Genomic DNA, 18438 nt, shown 5'->3' with positions numbered 1-18438 from the left:
GGGTGCCACAGCCCCTGCCCCAGCATCGGGGCTGGATGAAGCTGTGGGGAGAGCACCCTGTGAGCAGCAGCAAAGCCCAGCACGACTCCAAGCACTGACTCCACTCCCTCCACACAGATCCAGCCTCACAGTCACTCCTGTTTAACCCTGGAAGGGCCAGTGCTGTGGTAGTGTCAAAGATGCTCGTGCCCCTCCGAAAAGCTTCCTAGGAATCAGTGAGGACACTAAACTGGCTGTGCAGGGTTCACCACCCCTTCTCCACAAACCCAAGCAGGTCATTATCTCTCCGTGAGCCTCAATCTCTCCTTGTGGCACAGACACAGTCCTGGCCCTGTGTCTGGGAAACACAGACAAATGTTCCCCAAACCACTGTAGCCTGCAAGAAATAAAAGCCCCTGCCTTGCTCCTGCCCTGGAGGTTTGCAGCCCCCCTTGCTTGTAGGCTGTTGTGGGATCAAACGCTTCGGGCTGATTTATCCATGGGAGATGGAAGCCCAGACAGATGGGAGGGAGTGCAAGCCCAGCCGGGCGATAAATCACAGCAGGGCAACTCTGCCGGCTCTGCTCTGTGGCTGTGCCGGTCAGCACATTTCCCAGGGGGATCGATGCTCGAGCCTTGAGCTGTGTCCATGTCCCATTCCCTGGAGAAGGCAGACATCCCGCTCCCCAGGCGTGCTGCACCCCGGCATTATCCCGGCTGTGCTCCCCGCCAGGCACAGCCCCGAGCAGGGACCGACCCCAGGTGATGACCAGGGGACAAAGCTGCAGGCTCAGCAAGTTTCCCACTTCCCGTCTTTGCTCTCGCACTTCCAAGGAAACGTGACACCCTTGGGAAGTGTCCTGGACAAACGGGGAAACACAGTCGCTGCTGGGATGAGCCTGTCAGTGTCTCGTGGGATCTGGGACAGGGCAACCTGCCTTGAACTTACGCTCAAGGACGTCTGTCTTGCAAAGCTCAGCACAGCACAAGGAGATCCGAACGGGCTTTTGATGAGCTTCCAGCAAGATAAAGGAGCTTCCCTGACCCCGCTCCATCTCCCTGAGCGAGACCATCAATAAACCAGCGCTGCTGCAGCCTGCGGCTCAGACGGGCTCTCGACTCTCATGTCCACACATGTCGGGTGCTTAAATTAATGTCACCTCTGGAGAAAGGAGGGGGTGTCCGCCCCAGGGGTCCTCTTTGGTGCCAAGACTTGTCCAGGCTGCCCATCCATCAGCAGGGGAGGAAAGAAGAGCCTAGCAGGCAACTGCTCCTGAGGAAATACGAGGCTGTCAGCCCTGCGTGGAGCAGAGTGCGAGGCTCAGACCAAAGATTTTTCTCCCAAACCAGCCTCCAAAGCCCCAAATTTATTGACCTGCCCTATGCGAACAGCCACTACAAACTCTGTCAGGTCCAGGCTTTGGGGCTCCCTCCTCGGGTCCCATTAGTGGGTGTAATGAGCTGGAGATAATTGCTGCCTCGGGGACACAATCAACTCTTTCCTGCCCTCGTCCAGCTGGGGCTTTTGTATCCCACAAGAGCAATTCCCTCCCTCCTTCCCCCGGGTTCCTTTAGAAAACTTCCATTCCTCTTCCTTCTCAAAGTGAGCCTCTGAATCAGAGTCTGACGAACACCACGAGTTCACTGATGTGTGGTTGTGATTTAGAGCTGGAATATATTTGGAATGTATAATTTATTTCAGGTATCTGAGGCACCAGTGAAACTTGGAGCAAGCAGTGAGTAAATCAGTCATACCCTTGTGATGACGGGGGCTGCAGCCTTTATGTTGCTCTGAAAATCCTGCTTCCATGCAGCCAGGTGAATATGTTGAAGGGTGGGTACTGTTTGGGGCTGCAGGGACAAATCAGGGACCCCAGAGGAGGTGGTGATGTTGGGAGACTTTAACGACAGTGCTGCCAATGGGTCACAACCTCTCGCAGAAAGGTCAGTGTTGCACAGCCCTCTGTCCTGGGACAGGGATCACCTTGAACCAGGTGCTGCCCAAAGAGCTGCTCCAAACCTGGCACCCACCTCCACCTGCCAGGTACCACCTGGAAGCAGCAGAAGAGGAACCAGGCATAAAGTCCGCCCTCCTCCCTGCCTCTGTGGTGGTTGCCTTTGCAGCAAATCACTTTTTCAGAAATGCAGAAGATGTGAAATATGAAGGCAGAAATTGCCAGCGACTTTTAATTTGGGTTCTGCCATTTCTTCTGTTCCAGCTATTGATTTTCCATAAAGATTAATCCCTGCTCCCAGCCCTCTCTGACAGGCACTATCCGTATGTTTTGCTTTCCCTGAGTCTGGAAATATATGTTTTATTAAGTGTCAGAGCTCACTAATGAGAAGAAGGAGGAAAATCAATTGTCTCCTTATATCTTGATCTCAGACAGGACTAACAAGTTCTTTATTTTGATGCTGTGGACAGGATGGGCAGAGTGACAAACAGAGTGACAGTGGCTGTCAGCTCTGCCACAGAGACAGCTCAGCTGATGAGGGGGCTAAAGGGTTATGTGGTGTTGAATGCTTCAAACACATTTGTATGTGTATTAATTCGAAGAGATTCACAGAGTGCTATAAAATCCTATAGTTGAATTGATCCTGACGCAAAGTGATGGAAAATATTAAAATTTCAGCTGCAGATTCTAATCAGGTTTATTCTCCTATCCCTAAAACCAAGAAAACAGCTTGGCCAGTTGCTCAGGGTAGGGGTGGCCAAAGGGATTCCATGTTTCCATGCTAAAGTTGGGATTCAGGTTAGTATTTATGGCAATAGAGTACAAACAAGCTCAGTGCAAGTCTCTGCACAGCTCCAGCCATAAACCCCGTTTCCAACTTGCACCATGCTGTGCTCATAGAAAGTGCTCAGGTGGAATGAGATGAGCATTAATGTCCCTTCCAGACCAAGCCATCCTGTGATTCTATGATTCCATGATTCCTCCTTGGGCATCTGGCACAGGGCCCAGCTGGAACAGGAGGCAAGGTAAGCTGGACCTCGACAGGACTCTTCTCGTACCCTCAGACCACCAAGGCTGATTGGAAAGGACAGCTCCAGTTCCCAGCACACACAGTCCAAACAACAGTATTGAGACCCATGACACGAGCATTAACCTTCATTTCCCACAGAAACTTTGTGTAATTATCAAATACCGATCTCCAGTGGCCCTCCTTCCCAAAGAAGGCTACCAACCTGCTTTCACTCATACTCGTTATCTCCCTTGTCTGTTAGAGGATCACACCTGACAATTGTATAGTTAATCTCTTGGCAGCTGTGAAATGAAACAGTAAGCTCTGGCTGCCTTGAGAAGATGCATTGATTTCTTAAAATGACAGATCGCCTCCTCCCTTGATGTTCAAGCAGGAGCTCAGGGCTGGCGTTATGGATCCTGCCTGTCATTCAGTTAAAAAAGCTTAGCAGAGATGCTCCAGCTGAGCTCACCAGACAGCATTAAGGCTAAGCCCTGACCCAAAGATTTAATAGCAGAGAGTACGAAGGCACCTTCAGCCCCAGGGACTTGTCCAGTTTGCTGATGAGTTCACCAGTTGTGGTATGGAGCTTGCCACCATGAACCAGACTCTCTTCTCCACAGTAACACAGCTGACTGGGCAGCCAGGTCCCATAGGAAAGCAGAGCAGGAAAACCCCTTCCTCCCCAGAAGGAAGTTTGCTGCACTTAATGGAGCATTTTATATCCTAGTTCAACACAGCTCTTTCATAAGGATTATGTGTTTAACAAAACTCTTGACTGTGAAACAGCCTCAGTGTCACTGTGGAGAGTGAAGTGCTGGTGACTGGCCTCAAATGGACTTTGCAACATTCTCCCCCCAAAAGCAAATAAGCCCCCATTCTCAGCAATGTCATAAAGCCCACCGGGCTTCATCTGATATTTAGATTAAATATTAGGAAGAAATTCTTCCTGTGAGGGTGGTGAGGCCCTGGCACAGATTGCCCAGAGAAGCTGTGGCTGCCCCAACCCTGGCAGAGTTCAAGGCCAGGTTGGTGGGGACTTGGAGCAACCTGGTATAGTGGAAGGTGTCCCTGCCCATGGCAGGGGGTGGAAGAAGGTGATCTTCCAGCCCAAGCCATTCTGTGAACCTGTGATTCCACGGTTCCATCATTCTACATTCCATCTTCCCTGGTTCCACCGTTCCACTGTGACCCAGCAGCGGGCACGGAGTGCCATGGCGCTGCCCCGTGTCACTGCCGTGTCACCGCTTTGCAGACACCGCAGACACGTCTCGTTGCACGGGCAGAGCAGCCCTGCTCTCCCCACGACGGCCGGTGCCACCGAGCCTGACGCCTCCGAAGGTACGAGGGACCGGGGCAGGCCGGGAGGGGAAGCGGCTGGGAAGGCGATTACTGCGATTTACTGCCATCGCTACCCACAGCTGGGGCGTGGAACGGGATGAGCTTTAAGGTCTTTCCAACCCAAACGATTCTGTGAATTACGGAGGGGAGGGTATGAGCGACTCCGGGGGTTGTCCTGGTTCGGCCGCAGCTCCCCAGGCCTGGCGGTCGCCGTGGCAACGGCCGCGTCCTGCGGGGCCGGGCCGGGCCGGGCCGCGGGTGTATCCGGCCGGGCCGCGCCGGGACCGGAGCACCTGCACACAGCTCCCAGGGCCTGAGGAGCGCCTGCACACAGCTCCCGGGCCTGACGAGGTGGGTCGGAGCCCGAGGGGGTAGCCGCTGGGTGCCCCTGTGACTGCTCCAAACCCTGGCCTGGGTGAACACAGAGCCCCCTCTGTGGGTGATGCAGCCCCCTCCGGCTGCAAACAGAGCAGCAGTGCAGGGAATTCAGCCAGCCCTCCCTGGCAGGGAAAAAAAAAGGGGGGGGGGGATGTAAAAACATGGGGAAAAGCAAGGAAAGTAAGCACAATGACAGCTCGGTGTGTGGGCAAACACATTGCTTGGCAGAGCCAAATCCCTCCAAGAGTGGGGAATGTCACCTGGCGCGTGTGCTGGTCCTGCTGCTTCACACGCGATGCCTGGAGCTGGTACTGCTTTGGTTTGGGTCGGGTTTTTTTTTGTGGAAAGAAAAAAGTGAAAAGGAAATACAGCTTGTTTTTCTTTTAGTTGACAGCTCTCTTGGAAGATAAAGTTGCAAATGAGTGACTTACTATAAACTGTGGTGCAGCTCAGGGCCAGACAGCTGAAAGGTTTACGAATGCTTGGAATTCCTATGAGGAAGTGTTATTAGCTCTGTTATGAATTTAGGGGAAATGAGGCCAAGAAAAATGGCTTTGTCAAGTAGATCTCACCGTCTAGCTTCTAGAGGGCATGTAAGAATTAAAATATCCCAGTTAGATCTTAGTTTCAGAATACTGTATTTATTTTGTTTTCAAATCAAGTGTGTCCAGCTTGTGAAAGCCACCTAAATGTCCAGCTGGGTTCTCATTACAGTATCACTAGCAACAGGGACACAGACATTTATTTAGCTAATTGCTGTTTATGGTACATAAGCTGTGTGAGCCACAGGCACTTCAGCTAAAGCACAACAGAGAAACACCTTCCACCTTGGCACAGATGGCACTGCCAGAGTGCATCTTTGCCAGTAAATGAAGTATAAAATCATTCCAGAATGAATGAGTTGGAAAGGACCTTAAAGTTCATCTCATTCCAATGCCCTGCCATGGGCAGGGACACCTTTTACTAGACCAGGTTGCTCCAAGCCCCATCCATCCTGGCCTTGAACACCTCCAGGGATGGGGCAGCCACAGCTTCTCTGGGCAACCTGTGCCAGGGCCTCACCACTCTCACAAGGAAGAATTTCTTCCTAATATCCTATCTAACCCTGCCCTCTGTCAGTTTGAGGCCACTCCCCCTTGTCCCATCACTCCAGGCCGTTGCAAACAGCTATGATTAAGCCAGCAGAAGTGGTGCTGCAAGAACCACTGCCTAAACACCTCCATGGCAATCTGCTACCTGTTTACAGGTGCTCTACATGTGTGTCGTTCTCTTACCATACACTGCAGAAAAGCAAGAAAGCAAGTAGACCTCATGGTCTGAGATGATGCAAACTAAAACCAAAGATAGGGGAAGCAGCACATCACTGGAAACATTGTCAGGTTATGACTGCCAATCCACTGGTGAAGGTAGAAGTGCAGGGGAAACGCTGTCATTCCTCTTGGAAGCTGTTGTGAGGTGGCACTCAGTGGATCGCATTGTTCTGCCTGCTACATTCCAGCTCACGTGGGGGCAGAGGGTTAATTTGAATCACCAAGGTGATTATGTAGCTGTAGGAACTGGCTGAGAAGATGGGCCTCAAACCTCAACAGCCTGGCAGATTACAAAGAGAGAAAAATAGACATCTCTAGAGAGGCAGAAGAATGGAAAGAAATTGCTTACAGGAATACAAAGGTAGCTAATTAGAATGAAACAAGATAATAAGATGGGGAGAAATTTTGGCAGAGTGTATCAGAGAATAGTTTCTGTCAGTGAATCTATTAAGCAGAGGTAGAACCTCTCAAGGGTGGGTAGAGGAAGACCAGTTGGAAGACAAAACATTAGAAACCATACAAGTATAGAGGAAAATTCCTCTGGAACTACATCTAGTCTGACAGTTCTTTATAAGCTAAGCTTTAATTAAGAGAGAAGAGTCATAGCCATGATTGTACTCCCTCACAGCTGCTTTTCCTTTGGTTCTTAATGTTATTATTGTTGCTTTCCTACACAGCAGCCAAGCTTTGGAAGCATGGCTAAGGTTTTGCATGAGAATGAAACCAGTTCGGACACCCCAAGACATGCACCCAGAGAAGAACAGGACGACAATGCCAGCATGGAGAAGTACCTGAGAAACAAAAACCTTGTTTTGGATTTCCTGAACTCTGACTTGAACGCCCACCACCTCCAGTACCACTGGAACAAAGTTCATCTTCTGAAGAAGTGTTACTTTTACTTGAAGTTTCAGCCCAGACACGTGTGTGTGAGAGACCAGAACAATATGATGATTTTTGCTGACATCTTGCAAATAGCAAACCCCTGCCAACTCCAGAAGATCAAGAAGGTGGGAAAAAAACAGACTGAAATCCAACTGGCACTTTTAACTGAGCTGTTGGAACAGCTGGAACGAGGTCGGGAGGAGTTGAGCCGTTACGTACAGATCTGTGACGTGGAAACTTTCCTCTCCCAGTGGGACTTGAATATAAAGAGAGTGCTCAAGCTCTCCATGTTTTTAAATAAGCTCATTGCCTTGGAAGAGCCAAGGAAGCTCCATGTCAAGCACAGTTTGGTGTCACAGATACATCTTGGAGGTGCTCTACACCCTCCCATTAGTTTTTCTCTCTATACGAAGAAGCCGCCGATTTTTGATCGGATAGAGTCATTTGCATGCCAGACCTGGGTCCAGCTCAAGTGGTTCACTGAAAGTCAAGAGTCACACCTTGAACGATGGCAGCTGGAGGTCAAGCTAGTGACAGATAACAGTCAGACAGAACCAGGATACGGCCGGATCCAGGAAGTCATCTCCAACCCGTGTATAATCGACCACCTGCAGCCTGGCAGGTTGTATGAGTTCAAAGTGAGGAGATCCGACACTCACACGCTCGTCTACTCGAAGTGGCATGACTGCATTATATTGAAGACAAAATCTCACCCTGTTGAAGACACCAAGGAAGCCCCCAATCGCAGCCTGATGAGGCGGCTTACAAGACCGGCTCTCTCACTTTAATGGTTTAATGAAAAAGATGAGTAAGAGTAATTAAAAATAAATAGTTTAAACAGTTTGCATAAAATCAAACTCGTTCTGTTTTCAACAGCAATTTTACAGGCGCCTTCCCAAAATCTTTCCAGGTTAGCAGTAACCCATTTGAAATTTCTCACAAAAAATAACACCTTTAGGCAGCATTTGGGACTCAACACTTGTGTCCCACTGCCAGAGGTGACAGGTGGGAGCAGCCAGAACCAGGAAGTCTCGCTGGACACCTCCAAAGCAGAGCACAGGAGAAAGAAGCATCTCCACCATCCAGTGCTTTCCATCCGTGATGGATGCTCAGTGTCAGCTTCTTCCAATGATGTTTTGGGTTTTTATTGTCCTTCCTCCAAAATACCTGAACTGGACTCTAAGCTCTCCAAATCACCCACCCAGACTTACGTCCATCACTGGTTTCTCTCACCCTCTACGCCCTGTGCCTTATAGGTACCTAAGCATGACTTCACCCCTCTGTAGTGCATGAAAAGATCACTTTAATTTAAAAAAAACAACCAAAACCCAACAATAAATAACCCCCAAGCCTCCCAACAAACAGGGAAGGGTAATACATCAATATGTAGAAAATTATTTTTCTGCCAAAAAACTGCAGTTAATGTTAATTTTCTTTTTTAACATTTGGTTCAGTCCAAACAGAGCTGCCCCCAGACAGATTCTAGTCAAACCATTACATAAACAGACATTTTAGTAATAAAATTTATTATTTAAATAAATCCAAATCATTTTTACAATTATGGCTTAAATATCAAAAAAGGAATGTTGAGGTTCATTCTTACAAACAGTCAAAGCAGATAAAAATATTTGTATCCAAAAGATCATTTGAGGTTTGCTGCAAGTCACAGACATACAAAAGATAAAAACCTGCCACATTTCAAGTTCCTTAATTCACACTTCATGACACTTGACATTTCGTTTCTATTTTTAAAAAACCCAACAATTTATTGCAGTAAATTGATTGTCCTGCACAGATCTGTCCAAATCCTCAAAAACAGTCCAGCTGGCCTGATGCTGGGCTCACCACTGGCTGCCTGCACAGGTTCCCCTTGTTCAATTAGTGCTCAAACTCTAGCTAGTGCCGAGGAAATTAAGTTAATGCTGTTGGATGAACTGACATTTGTGTCCTGCAGCCATGTGCTTTTGTCTTTTTGAAGAACACAGCCTGTGACTGGACAGATGCCCTGGGCACCACACTGCCAGGGTGTTCCTACTGGGATTATCAAGAGTTTGGTATTTTAAGAATACTGCTCGAACATAAAATTCTTTCAAAAGTAAATTCAAAACTCTGCATGCAAATGAAACCAGGCTAATTTGAACTTTTTTTTTCCTCTATTGATTTCTATGATTCTCTCCATGAACATAAAGACATGAACATGATACTCACCTGTCACTACCATCTATAAAAAGTTTAATTGCACTTTCTGCTATCCCTGACTATTGCATGACCAGCCCTCCAGGAACCTGCTCACACTGCCAGATGCCCAAGGGCCCAGCCTGGCTGTAACTGCTGCTTGGGTGCATTTCCTAATCACCAGTTACAAAATACTTCCTCAGAGGAAAAAAAAAAATCCACATATATTGTCTTGCAACACAGAGGTGACCAAGCAAAGCATTTCAATCTACCTCCATGGAGTAGAAATAAACAGTCTTTTCCCAATGAGGACAAAGGGAGTTGCTTTATGAGGACTCTCTTGGCCAAACCCCTTCCAAGAGCACTGACTAAGCCACTACACTTGGGGTGAGTCTCCTTGTTTGTGTTACATGTATGAAATAAACAGCACAAAACCCAGGGGAGAAACTCTTCACTTACAGGAGTGCCACTGCCTGTGGCGTAAATCAAACCTCTCCTGATGGGAGAGGGTTTTTAAAGTCCTTGCCAGGAGTTAGTTTGAGAGACAAACGGAGACTTTCAGCCTCTTCTGCTGCTAGATAGTTGTTTATTAAGTCTTAGAGAAACAGAGTCACTAGCGTGACCCCGACATAGCACAGAGCAGAGAATGCAGGAGAAAGCCTAATTATCAAGATTTACACAGCCTTTTAAAGATAATTTAACCAATGGTTACTAAAAACGTGTATTATTTTCACTTTCCTACCAATTATTCAGCAACAGCCAGGAACTGCAGAAATTTTTGTCCAATCATCCCAAATTACTTTTACTGCAGAATATGGAATAGTAGTAGAAGAAGAAGAAGGTTTGGAGAACAACAACAATTCTCCATTTTGATGTTTTTTGCTCTTATCTATTTACTACAGAGAGAAGCCAAAAACCTCTACATTTTCCACCCTGTGACAATCTTACATAGCAGTCTATCACCTAATTCGCACCATTGTTTTTTCTAGCTCTTGTCTGAGGGTTGGTAGGTTTTTCCATGGACAAAGGTCAAAACAGTGTTATTCAGGGGGGTAAAAACCCTTCAAAAGAGGCAGAGAAATATTCTCTGCACTCTGGGTTCCTACATAGGAGAACATGAAAATGAGACCCACTGGTTCTAAAGGAACCAAGGTGGTTTTGTTAAACTGAAGCTGGCACCATGCTGAAGTAGTTATTCCAACAATTCCACTATTTTCTCATATTCTCCATATCATCTCAGAGCTAGATGATTGCATTTCAGTAGTCCACAGAATGATCCCCAGACATTATTTTCGAATTGCAGTAATATTTGCTTATCAGGCTGGCACAGAATCTTTTAAGATCCCACCCAGGATGACTTCAAAGAGCAAAAATGAATTTCAAACCTTACCAGCTTTTATCAAGCATCTTTAGAACCTGCAGGAGGTACTTCCTATGGGTTTTTATCCTTCATGGAATTGCCAGCCATATGCCCACTATTATACTTCAGCAGGACAAGAGCAAGCCTGGGTGGTCTTTGGCATACACCTCAAACCCCCCAAAGGCAGACTGCAGGAAGGTAGTTTAAAACTAGGAAGAGAACAACAGAACTTCTCCATAGGTTCTGAAGTCAAGTCTAACAGAGTAATGAGAAGAAACACAAGAGTTAAATGGAGACTTTTCCAGACACAGTGCTTTCCTATTGCCATTCCTCCACATGGGAAAGAGCCATGCTGGAGTTCAGTTGCAAACAGGACAAAATTCCTCCTGCTATAGTGCTGTGACATCACAGGGATTCACACCACAAGGAAAACTTGTGTCCCAGCACAGTACAGACTTGGTACAATGCCATGATTGCAGCTCAGCTCCGTCCCACATGAACACCTAAGGACAGCCAAGCATGTGTTTTGGGGAGAGCCGAGGCAGGCACTTCATACATTCAGAATTGAAATGAGATAAAAGACACCCTCCCTCAAAACTGTCATGCTTCCAAAAGCAGCTCCATGATTCTCAGAGGGCACCGTTCACCACAATACATCTCTACCAGCCAAATGTCACTGGGTGAAAGCAGCTTCTCTGGTGAACCACAGCTTCCAGCTCACAGCAGTTTGGCTACAGGAAATATAAAAATACATTACATGCATACATGCCGTGGTGCACTTATCAAACCTCCTTCACTGCTCTTAAAAACTCAGGCCATAAGGCTGTGAAACAAATTCACAGAGTTAAAAGTTAATAAATTAAAAGCAGCTTTAAAAAAATGTGGGATAGGAAAGGGGGAGGGGCTCATCAGGAGATTTCAAATAAAAATCTGAACAGTTTAAAATGGGCTGACAAATCCCAACATTTCCTGGTAGGAGTGGTCCCCACTTTTCATTGCCTTTATGCTGGTGAGGACAACCTCCTTCATACAAAGAACACATAAATCTATTTACAAACTTGGTCTTGGTGCTGCGATATTTACACGCTCAGAGAACAACATTTTGGCTAGACAAAGAGTGGTGCATGCATCTCTCATTGCTTTCCTCCTTCACTTAAAAAAAAAAAAAAAGAGAAGTCTTAAAAATCCCCTGTCCTTGGATTTAAAATGAGGCAGTACTCAAAAGCTTTGGTCCTCCATGGCAAACAGCAGCTTGCTGTGCTGCTCTGCTGCGTGCAGTCGTTCCACCCCGATGAATGGACTGAGCATTTGATCCCCAAAGTGCAACCCTGACAGCTGGAGTAAATATTTGGTCCCCCCAAACTGCAGCTGCAGTGGCAGGTAGGATGAGGGTTCTGCTGAGCAACTTTCAGTTACAAAAATAGTATCATCACCAGTAAATTCACATGCCCATCATCCATCTCCAATGCTTTTTGGTTTGCTAGAATTGAAAGTTCCTGCCCAAGGTTGCACTGATTAAGAACACCCCAAGATGCTGAAGCAGACACTGAAGCTGAGTTGTCACGGTGCGGGAAGCTCCCAGATCCCCCGCTGCATTTGGCTCCGTAGTTCATTGAATAATGGAAAGATTTGGTCCTTCCCAAGGCACACATAACGCTGTTCAGGCAGAGAGGGCCCGTCCTCACCGGCAGAGGGTTTGGGTCCTCCTGACACGAATCTCCTGGGCTGCAGTGCAGCAGTTGTGCTTGTGGTAATGTTGGATCAGTCTCCCCCACAAAGGGTTGCACTCTAGGAGGTACCGGTTCCCTGTGGGCACAGGGATGGGAACAGCAGGTTAGTGGTCAGAAGAGGCTTGGCTGATACCATTTTTGTCTATCACCTCTAGCTAAGGGGGCTGGGTCACTTGCAGGGATGTATCTGTGAAATTCCAGCTCCCTTTTCCATGCTGTCATATCTGTGAGCAGCTTCCCTACACACCACAGCCTACACCTGCATGATTAGGAGCAAAATGAGCAGCCGGATTTTTCTTAGGAGAGAGCTCTAGCATGAAAGCAACAGAAACAACACGGTCCAAAACAAAGGGTGAAAAAAACTAACTATACTTGCTGTATTCAAGCTCTGAATGAGCCCTGCTTTGCCCAGATTGCCCAATTTCAAACCCCCAGACTAAAGGGCAGAAGAATAAAGCAAGACTACTGGTTGTACTAGTTTGGACCACCACCCCTTTATCCAAGCATCCCATTCCCCTGCAGGCCTGTGCATGGTCCAGTGATACCAACCTATGATGCAGAGTCCTTCCTGAGCTCGTGTGATGCCAACATTGACCTGGTTTGGGTTGGTAACAAACCCCAGGTATTTCTTCTGCCAGCTCTTTGTGGGCTTCCTATCGATCTCAGACCGGGGGCAGGAGCGTACAGTTGACAGAATCACATATCTCCATTCACTTCCTAGAAAGTGGAAGCAAACCTGAGTTTTTTAGAAGGAAGCATCTGGCCATTTCTCCACCTCACAGGACACTCATTTCTCTACTGCCACCATCTGGGTTTCTCCAGCTTTGGAGGCCTTTGGACTCGTGGTTGTTGCTTTCCAAAGAGAATGAACATCTTGTGGCAGTTCTCTAACACCCTTCTCAGATACAGAATCACAGAATCACAGAATCACAGAATGGTTTTGTTTGGAAGGGACATTCTGTGTTCCAACATCCCTGACATGGGCAGTGAACCTTTCACTAGAAATCTTCCACTAGAGATCCTCCACCTTCCTGCCTTCAGCAGCCTCACCCTGCCCAAGCACTCCAGAGGCTTCCAAAGGATTTATTATAATCACAAATCACCCAGAAATCTGGTCTTCCGTGGCTGAAATGACCCTGGGGTAGGGTTTGCTCAAAGACTGTATCTGTGAGCAGCTCCTCAGGAAGGCAGGAGGGGACAGACCCAACACTCCCCCTCCTGTCCCCTCACCTTGACTCTTCATGATGGTGCAGACGGTCACTCCGCGGATGCCCTCCCTCTGTAGGCTCTTGTTGATCTCGGACACCTGGGCGCTGTAGGGGCTCAGGATGGCGATGCTCTCCGGCCGGATGGTGCCATCTAGTGTCAGCTGCTTGGCTATCCTCACCTGGAGGGACCAGCGTCCTGCTCACCTGGCAGCGGGGCCGGAGGGCAGAGCCCCCCAGCATCCCTCCCCAGGGCAGCAGTGGCTCCTGCCTAGGGGTCACACTGCCCTACACCTGCCTCTGCCAAGGGGCCTCCTGGTTTGCTCCAGAGCCGGGAGGCACCAGGCAGACACTGTTGATCTTTGTATCTTTATCATCCTTCCACAATTCCAGCACAACACCCTCCCTTTGCATCCCCAGCAATTCCCCAGGACCCTGCTCACCGCCTGTGCCACTTCCTCCAGGTTAGCTTTGGAGTTCTCATTTCCTTCCTCAGTAGCAATCATGAGGGAGTGCTCCTTCCCTTCTATGTGCCCGAAGATGATGGGGCAGCAGTTGTTATCTTTGTGGTGGAGCGCGCTGGGTTTCTCAGGAAGCTGAGGCCATGTTCTCAGCCGCCTTTCATAGAACTCCTGGGATGGGAACTCGCAAATCCTCTTGTGCTGGCAGAGAAAAAGGGGGAAACGGAGGTGAATAAAACCCAAGGAACTTCTCAGCCTGCAGCATCTTTCTGGGCAGGCTTCACCCACAACACCATTCTGCTAGAGCCGGCACTGGTATATTCCTATATAATCCTGTGTCTAGGAAGGGGAAGCACTAATGGAGAATATCTGATGTTCAAGGTAAGCCCTAGCAGCATTTTGTGTGATGGAGAGAAGACAATCCACTGGAGGGCCTCACCATGCGGTACTGCGTGTCCAGCATCCACGCCTGTCCCTGGTAGCGCTCAAAGAGAGATGTCTCCATGCCAAGACTCTTGCAGACATCGTTGTTAACCACCGGCCGCAGCTGTTTGTGATCCCCCAGCAAAACAACCTGGAAGGAAGAGCAGACACCTCAGCTGCAAGGTGGTGGCAGTGGCAAAAGCCATCAGCTCTTTGAAAGGCTGTTTGTACACGGACATTTGGTGCTACTTATTTATGTTACGCTTACAGAAACCTCAGCCAAAGACCACATTGGACATGGTATAAAGATTCTGTCCTAGATAATGCTTCCATCTGATGGGAGGAAAACAAAGAGCCACAGAATTCTAGAATCACAGAAAGGTTTGGGCTGGAAGGATTCTTAAAGCTCATCTCGTTCCAACCCCATGCCATGGGCAGGGACACCTTCCACTAGATCAGGTTGGCCCAAGTCCCATCCAACCCGGTCTTGAGCATTTCCAAGTATGGGACAGCCATGGCTTCTCTGGGAAACCTGTGCCAGGGCCTCCCCACCCTCACAGGGAAGATTTTTTTCCTCATATCCAATCTAATCCTGCCCTCTGTCATTGTGAAGCCATTCTTCCTTGTCCTGTCACTCCATGCCCTTGTCCAAAGTCCCTCTCCAGCTCTCTTGGAGCCCCTTTAGGCACTGGAAGGGGCTCTGAGGTCTCCCTGGACCCTTCTCTTCTCCAGGTTGAACAACCCCCACTGTGTCTATGCTTTTTATCATGTTAATACTTTGTACCTGGGCCAGAACACTTTTTCGGTGGCAGTGATATCCACCTCATAAAGAAACACAAACCTTAAAACCCTAACAGCTCTTGGAAGAGCAGCATGCTAAACGATGGAAGATGTTTGAGAGCCCTGAGCAGCTGTCCCAGGGACACATCTTTGGCAGGGACATACCTTCTCAGCACGGTGGTGGCACACTAAGGGGATAAGGGTCTCAGGCTCTGTGGACATGGCACACTCATCGATGATTATCTGCCTGACATCAAGCTGCTGCTCCAGGATGCTGGCAGATGCCACAGAGCAGGTGCACAGGATGACATCGTGACACGCCAGCTGATAAGCGCGACCTTGTGACAGCCAACCTTTGTACCTAGAGTCAATGCAGAAAATACCACGGTATGCATAAGGGAAACACCTCCAGATTCCTCATGCAGGAACCAGGCAGAGGCTGTGCTTTCCCAAATGATTATGGCTTCACCTCCCTCCCCAGGATGAGCTGGTGTTCCCAGGAAAGGGCTTTGGATGGACACTGTAGGAAATGTGCTTTGTCCTGAACTCAACAGGGCAGGGGGTCCGGGTGAAGGATTCAAGGTTCACACAGGTATAATAGGAATTTTGGTTCAGGTGGACAACAGCACCAGTGCAGAAGTGATTCTGAGGCTCTGTGCTGTACCACTAACCTCAAGCTCATCACTTTTTATCATTATTCTGAACACACAGTTTATTAATCTGTACTTCAGAGGTGGCACACAACCAAAGTCAGCCATCTCTCACCAGGGTCTCTTCCTACTCACTCCTTTGTTTCTTCTTCTGTGATCTCCTCTCCGTTCCTCACCCGAGTGTCAAAGCGACAGATCTCCTGCCAGAATTTGCTGGGTGCCCGCCGGATGCGATGATGCAGGATTATTTTGCTGAATAAAGAGTCAATATATAAATATTTTCCCTCAACACTGAGACCTGAGTGATTTCCTCTACAGTGAAGCAGACCACACCACCTGCCTATGTGGAGAAACCCCATTAGCTAAAAAACTCACAGCGAAACTTTCCTATCTTTGTAGACCCAAAATTCAACCTCAAGGACATAAAATACAACCACTTCTCTTTAGCAGCTGCAAGCAGGAATGAAGTCAGAGACATTCAGAGCTGTTTCAAAAGGAGATGAAAACATCTAGGGACTTTTCAACAACCTGGATTTCCTGACTAGGTGCTACATTAGACTGTACACGTTCACTTGAAAAAAATTAATTACAAATTATTTATAAAGCAGGTTAATAGTGTTGCTCGCAGTGGTGGAGTGAAACTGTATTTGCTCTGGCTTATTCAGCATTACTGATGCAGAAGCCACCTCTCCCCAGCACCCTAGGAGCCTGCAGGACATGCCATCCTACCTGAGCTCACGTTTTGGCTTTGCATCCCGTAGGGATTTACGGCTTATGTTCCGGTTGCTCCCTGGGTACGGGAATTCCATCGCCTCAATGGCCTCCCCATAAACCCTCAGTGGTTTCAGGTTCTTCGTCTTCATCAGCATCTCTGGAGAAGGAGGGCAGGTCTGGTCAGACAGCACTAGGCACTGGTGATGCTCAGGCCTGTCCCTCCCTGCCCCTCATTCATCATCCCATCTCCACTGGTCCTCTCCCTGCAGTGCAGGGTTCTCTGTAAGGACCAGCCCCACTTTCTGCCCTTCCACACCACGTGTTCTCCCTCCCACCAATACAAGCCACTTCAGGGGCATAAAAGATGGTAGTTACCAGCTACAACATCAACAGACTTGTTGGATGGGCCACAGTACAAGATGCACTTTCTCCTGTCATGCTTTTCCTCTTCCAAGCATGGTGTTTTGTCCTTCTCAACACTCTCCTCATTCAGTTTATGGAACCAGTAGACAATGTGAGTTCCAACAACTGTCTTCCCTGTGCCTAGAAAAAAACAGAAGCATGCTGAGAACATTTTAACCACAACACTCATGCTCTGGATCAGCATCCAGATGATCAGCCATGAAATAAAATCAAGAGCGGAGGGGACTGCCTTGCACAGCTGTGGGTGATGCCAACCCACGTTCCCTTCTCCTGGCTCAGTGAGGGTCCTATGGAAAGCAGCAGATCAGCTCTCACCTGCCATTCATACCACAGAGGTGTGTTCTGCTGTCCCCCCTTACCTGGTGGGCCTTGGATGAGCGTGAAAGGTTTTCTCAAAGCATCCAGAACAGCCTGGGTTTGACTTGTGTTAAGTTTCCAGTTGCTGCCGGGGATATCAAAGGATTTTTGCTGCAGGAATCTGGATTTTGTCACTGTTACAGCAAAGAGCCAAAGAAAACAAATGTAAAGAAGGTTACTGAGGGCAGCACAGAAGAAATTCAGCAAGAAGGTGCAGCAGGTACCTAGTGATGGTGGTCCATTACAAGACCACCTAGAAGTAATCCTTGTCCCTTGCCAAGATACTCTGCCCATGAACCCTCTCTGTGAATCCTGGGGATGACAATCTCAGCCACGCCAGCCATCAGCAGGGCATCCCAAATTACACAGCAGCTCCTCTGATCCCCTTGTCAGGGGAACCTCCTGGTGTGGGAGCATCACTCCTATGGCAAGGGCCCAGAGAAACTGCCAGGGCACCTGCCTGGCCAGAAGCAAGTAGCCACAAGGTAAGAAAGATTAATATTTGCACCTACCTTTTTGAGGAGGTTCATGGCCAAGGGCGATGCTTTTAGCAAGCTCAGAGGCATATTTGAGCCTCCAAAGTGCTTTTTCTTTGCGTCTGACAGACAGGGAAAAATAGGAATGAATGGAATTTAGCATAAAACAGCAAAAGTTGTAATACAGCTTTGCACGACTGCCTTACTTATTCTTTCTCTCTACTTTGTTGTTGCATTAACTCCTTCCACAAAAATAACTTAAACTTATTTTGCTCCTCTGGATCTGGGACCATTTCTCAACTGATTGAACAGCTGAGCCTGCAAAGATGTTAAGAGCAAGGAGCACAACTCCCGCCCTAACTCTGTTTTATTACGGCCCACCCCCTTTTACTGGATTAGCTTCCAATTTTTCCTAAAATTCATGATGCAAAAGGAAGCACATTCTGCCCTGAGAATGCTACAGTACTGGGGGTGCATGGCAACCTGTGCTGTGTACAAGGAAGGGCAAACTAGACAACAGCTCTGATTTTAAAAAGAGCAGAACTTGCTTTGCAGCACAACAAAGGAGAATGATTTGGAAATCAGGGAGCTCTTCTGCTAAGCAAACCCCACTCCAGGGCTTCACTTGACCTTTTATAACACATATTGCAGCAAGCCAGTAACATAAGAAGTGGGTGCTCAGGGAAATTTCAGCACTTTCTCCCACCTTCCCATTCTCGGGGACAATCAGAAGAGCATGAGACCCTCTGGAGAACAGACCTGAGGAGTGCTGCCACACCCCCCAAAGACCCACAGCCCAACAGTATGGCAGTCAGAGTAAGGGTAAGGGC

General features: G+C 48.1%; 2 protein-coding genes across 4 annotated transcripts in view; one reads left to right on the top strand and one right to left on the bottom strand.

The window, feature by feature from the left end:
* Positions 1-4538: 4538 nt before the first annotated feature.
* On the top strand, positions 4539-7697 carry FNDC11 (fibronectin type III domain containing 11). The gene is made up of 2 exons (XM_042047796.1): positions 4539-4635; positions 6650-7697. The coding sequence occupies exon 2, from the start codon at positions 6668-6670 to the stop codon at positions 7640-7642; it is 975 nt and encodes a 324-aa protein (XP_041903730.1). The 5' UTR covers positions 4539-4635; positions 6650-6667; the 3' UTR covers positions 7643-7697.
* A 662-nt stretch (positions 7698-8359) lies between these two features.
* HELZ2 (helicase with zinc finger 2) overlaps positions 8360-18438 on the bottom strand; it is a 30629-nt gene continuing 20550 nt past the window's right edge. For all 3 annotated transcript variants that reach the window (XM_042047763.1, XM_042047771.1, XM_042047756.1), the window contains exons 10-20: positions 17645-17730; positions 17135-17266; positions 16728-16895; positions 16368-16509; positions 15774-15890; positions 15154-15349; positions 14225-14359; positions 13768-13986; positions 13350-13506; positions 12669-12836; positions 8360-12195 (exon numbers count right to left, since the gene is read on the bottom strand). In XM_042047763.1, the coding sequence (XP_041903697.1) occupies positions 12071-12195; positions 12669-12836; positions 13350-13506; positions 13768-13986; positions 14225-14359; positions 15154-15349; positions 15774-15890; positions 16368-16509; positions 16728-16895; positions 17135-17266; positions 17645-17730 (1645 nt within the window). In that variant the 3' untranslated portion in view covers positions 8360-12070. The remainder of the gene's footprint in view (positions 12196-12668; positions 12837-13349; positions 13507-13767; positions 13987-14224; positions 14360-15153; positions 15350-15773; positions 15891-16367; positions 16510-16727; positions 16896-17134; positions 17267-17644; positions 17731-18438) is intronic.

The sequence above is a fragment of the Corvus kubaryi genome, unplaced genomic scaffold (assembly GCF_017639235.1).
Source record: "Corvus kubaryi isolate FWS band 111438036 unplaced genomic scaffold, C.kubaryi_AGA036_p1.0 134, whole genome shotgun sequence".
NCBI lineage: Eukaryota > Metazoa > Chordata > Aves > Passeriformes > Corvidae > Corvus > Corvus kubaryi.
This window is presented reverse-complemented; position numbering and strand designations above follow the sequence as displayed.

Coding starts and splice junctions, on each gene's coding strand:
- FNDC11 (XM_042047796.1), top strand. CDS start 6,668: ATGGCTAAGGTTTTGCATGAGAATGAAACCAGTTCGGACACCCCAAGA.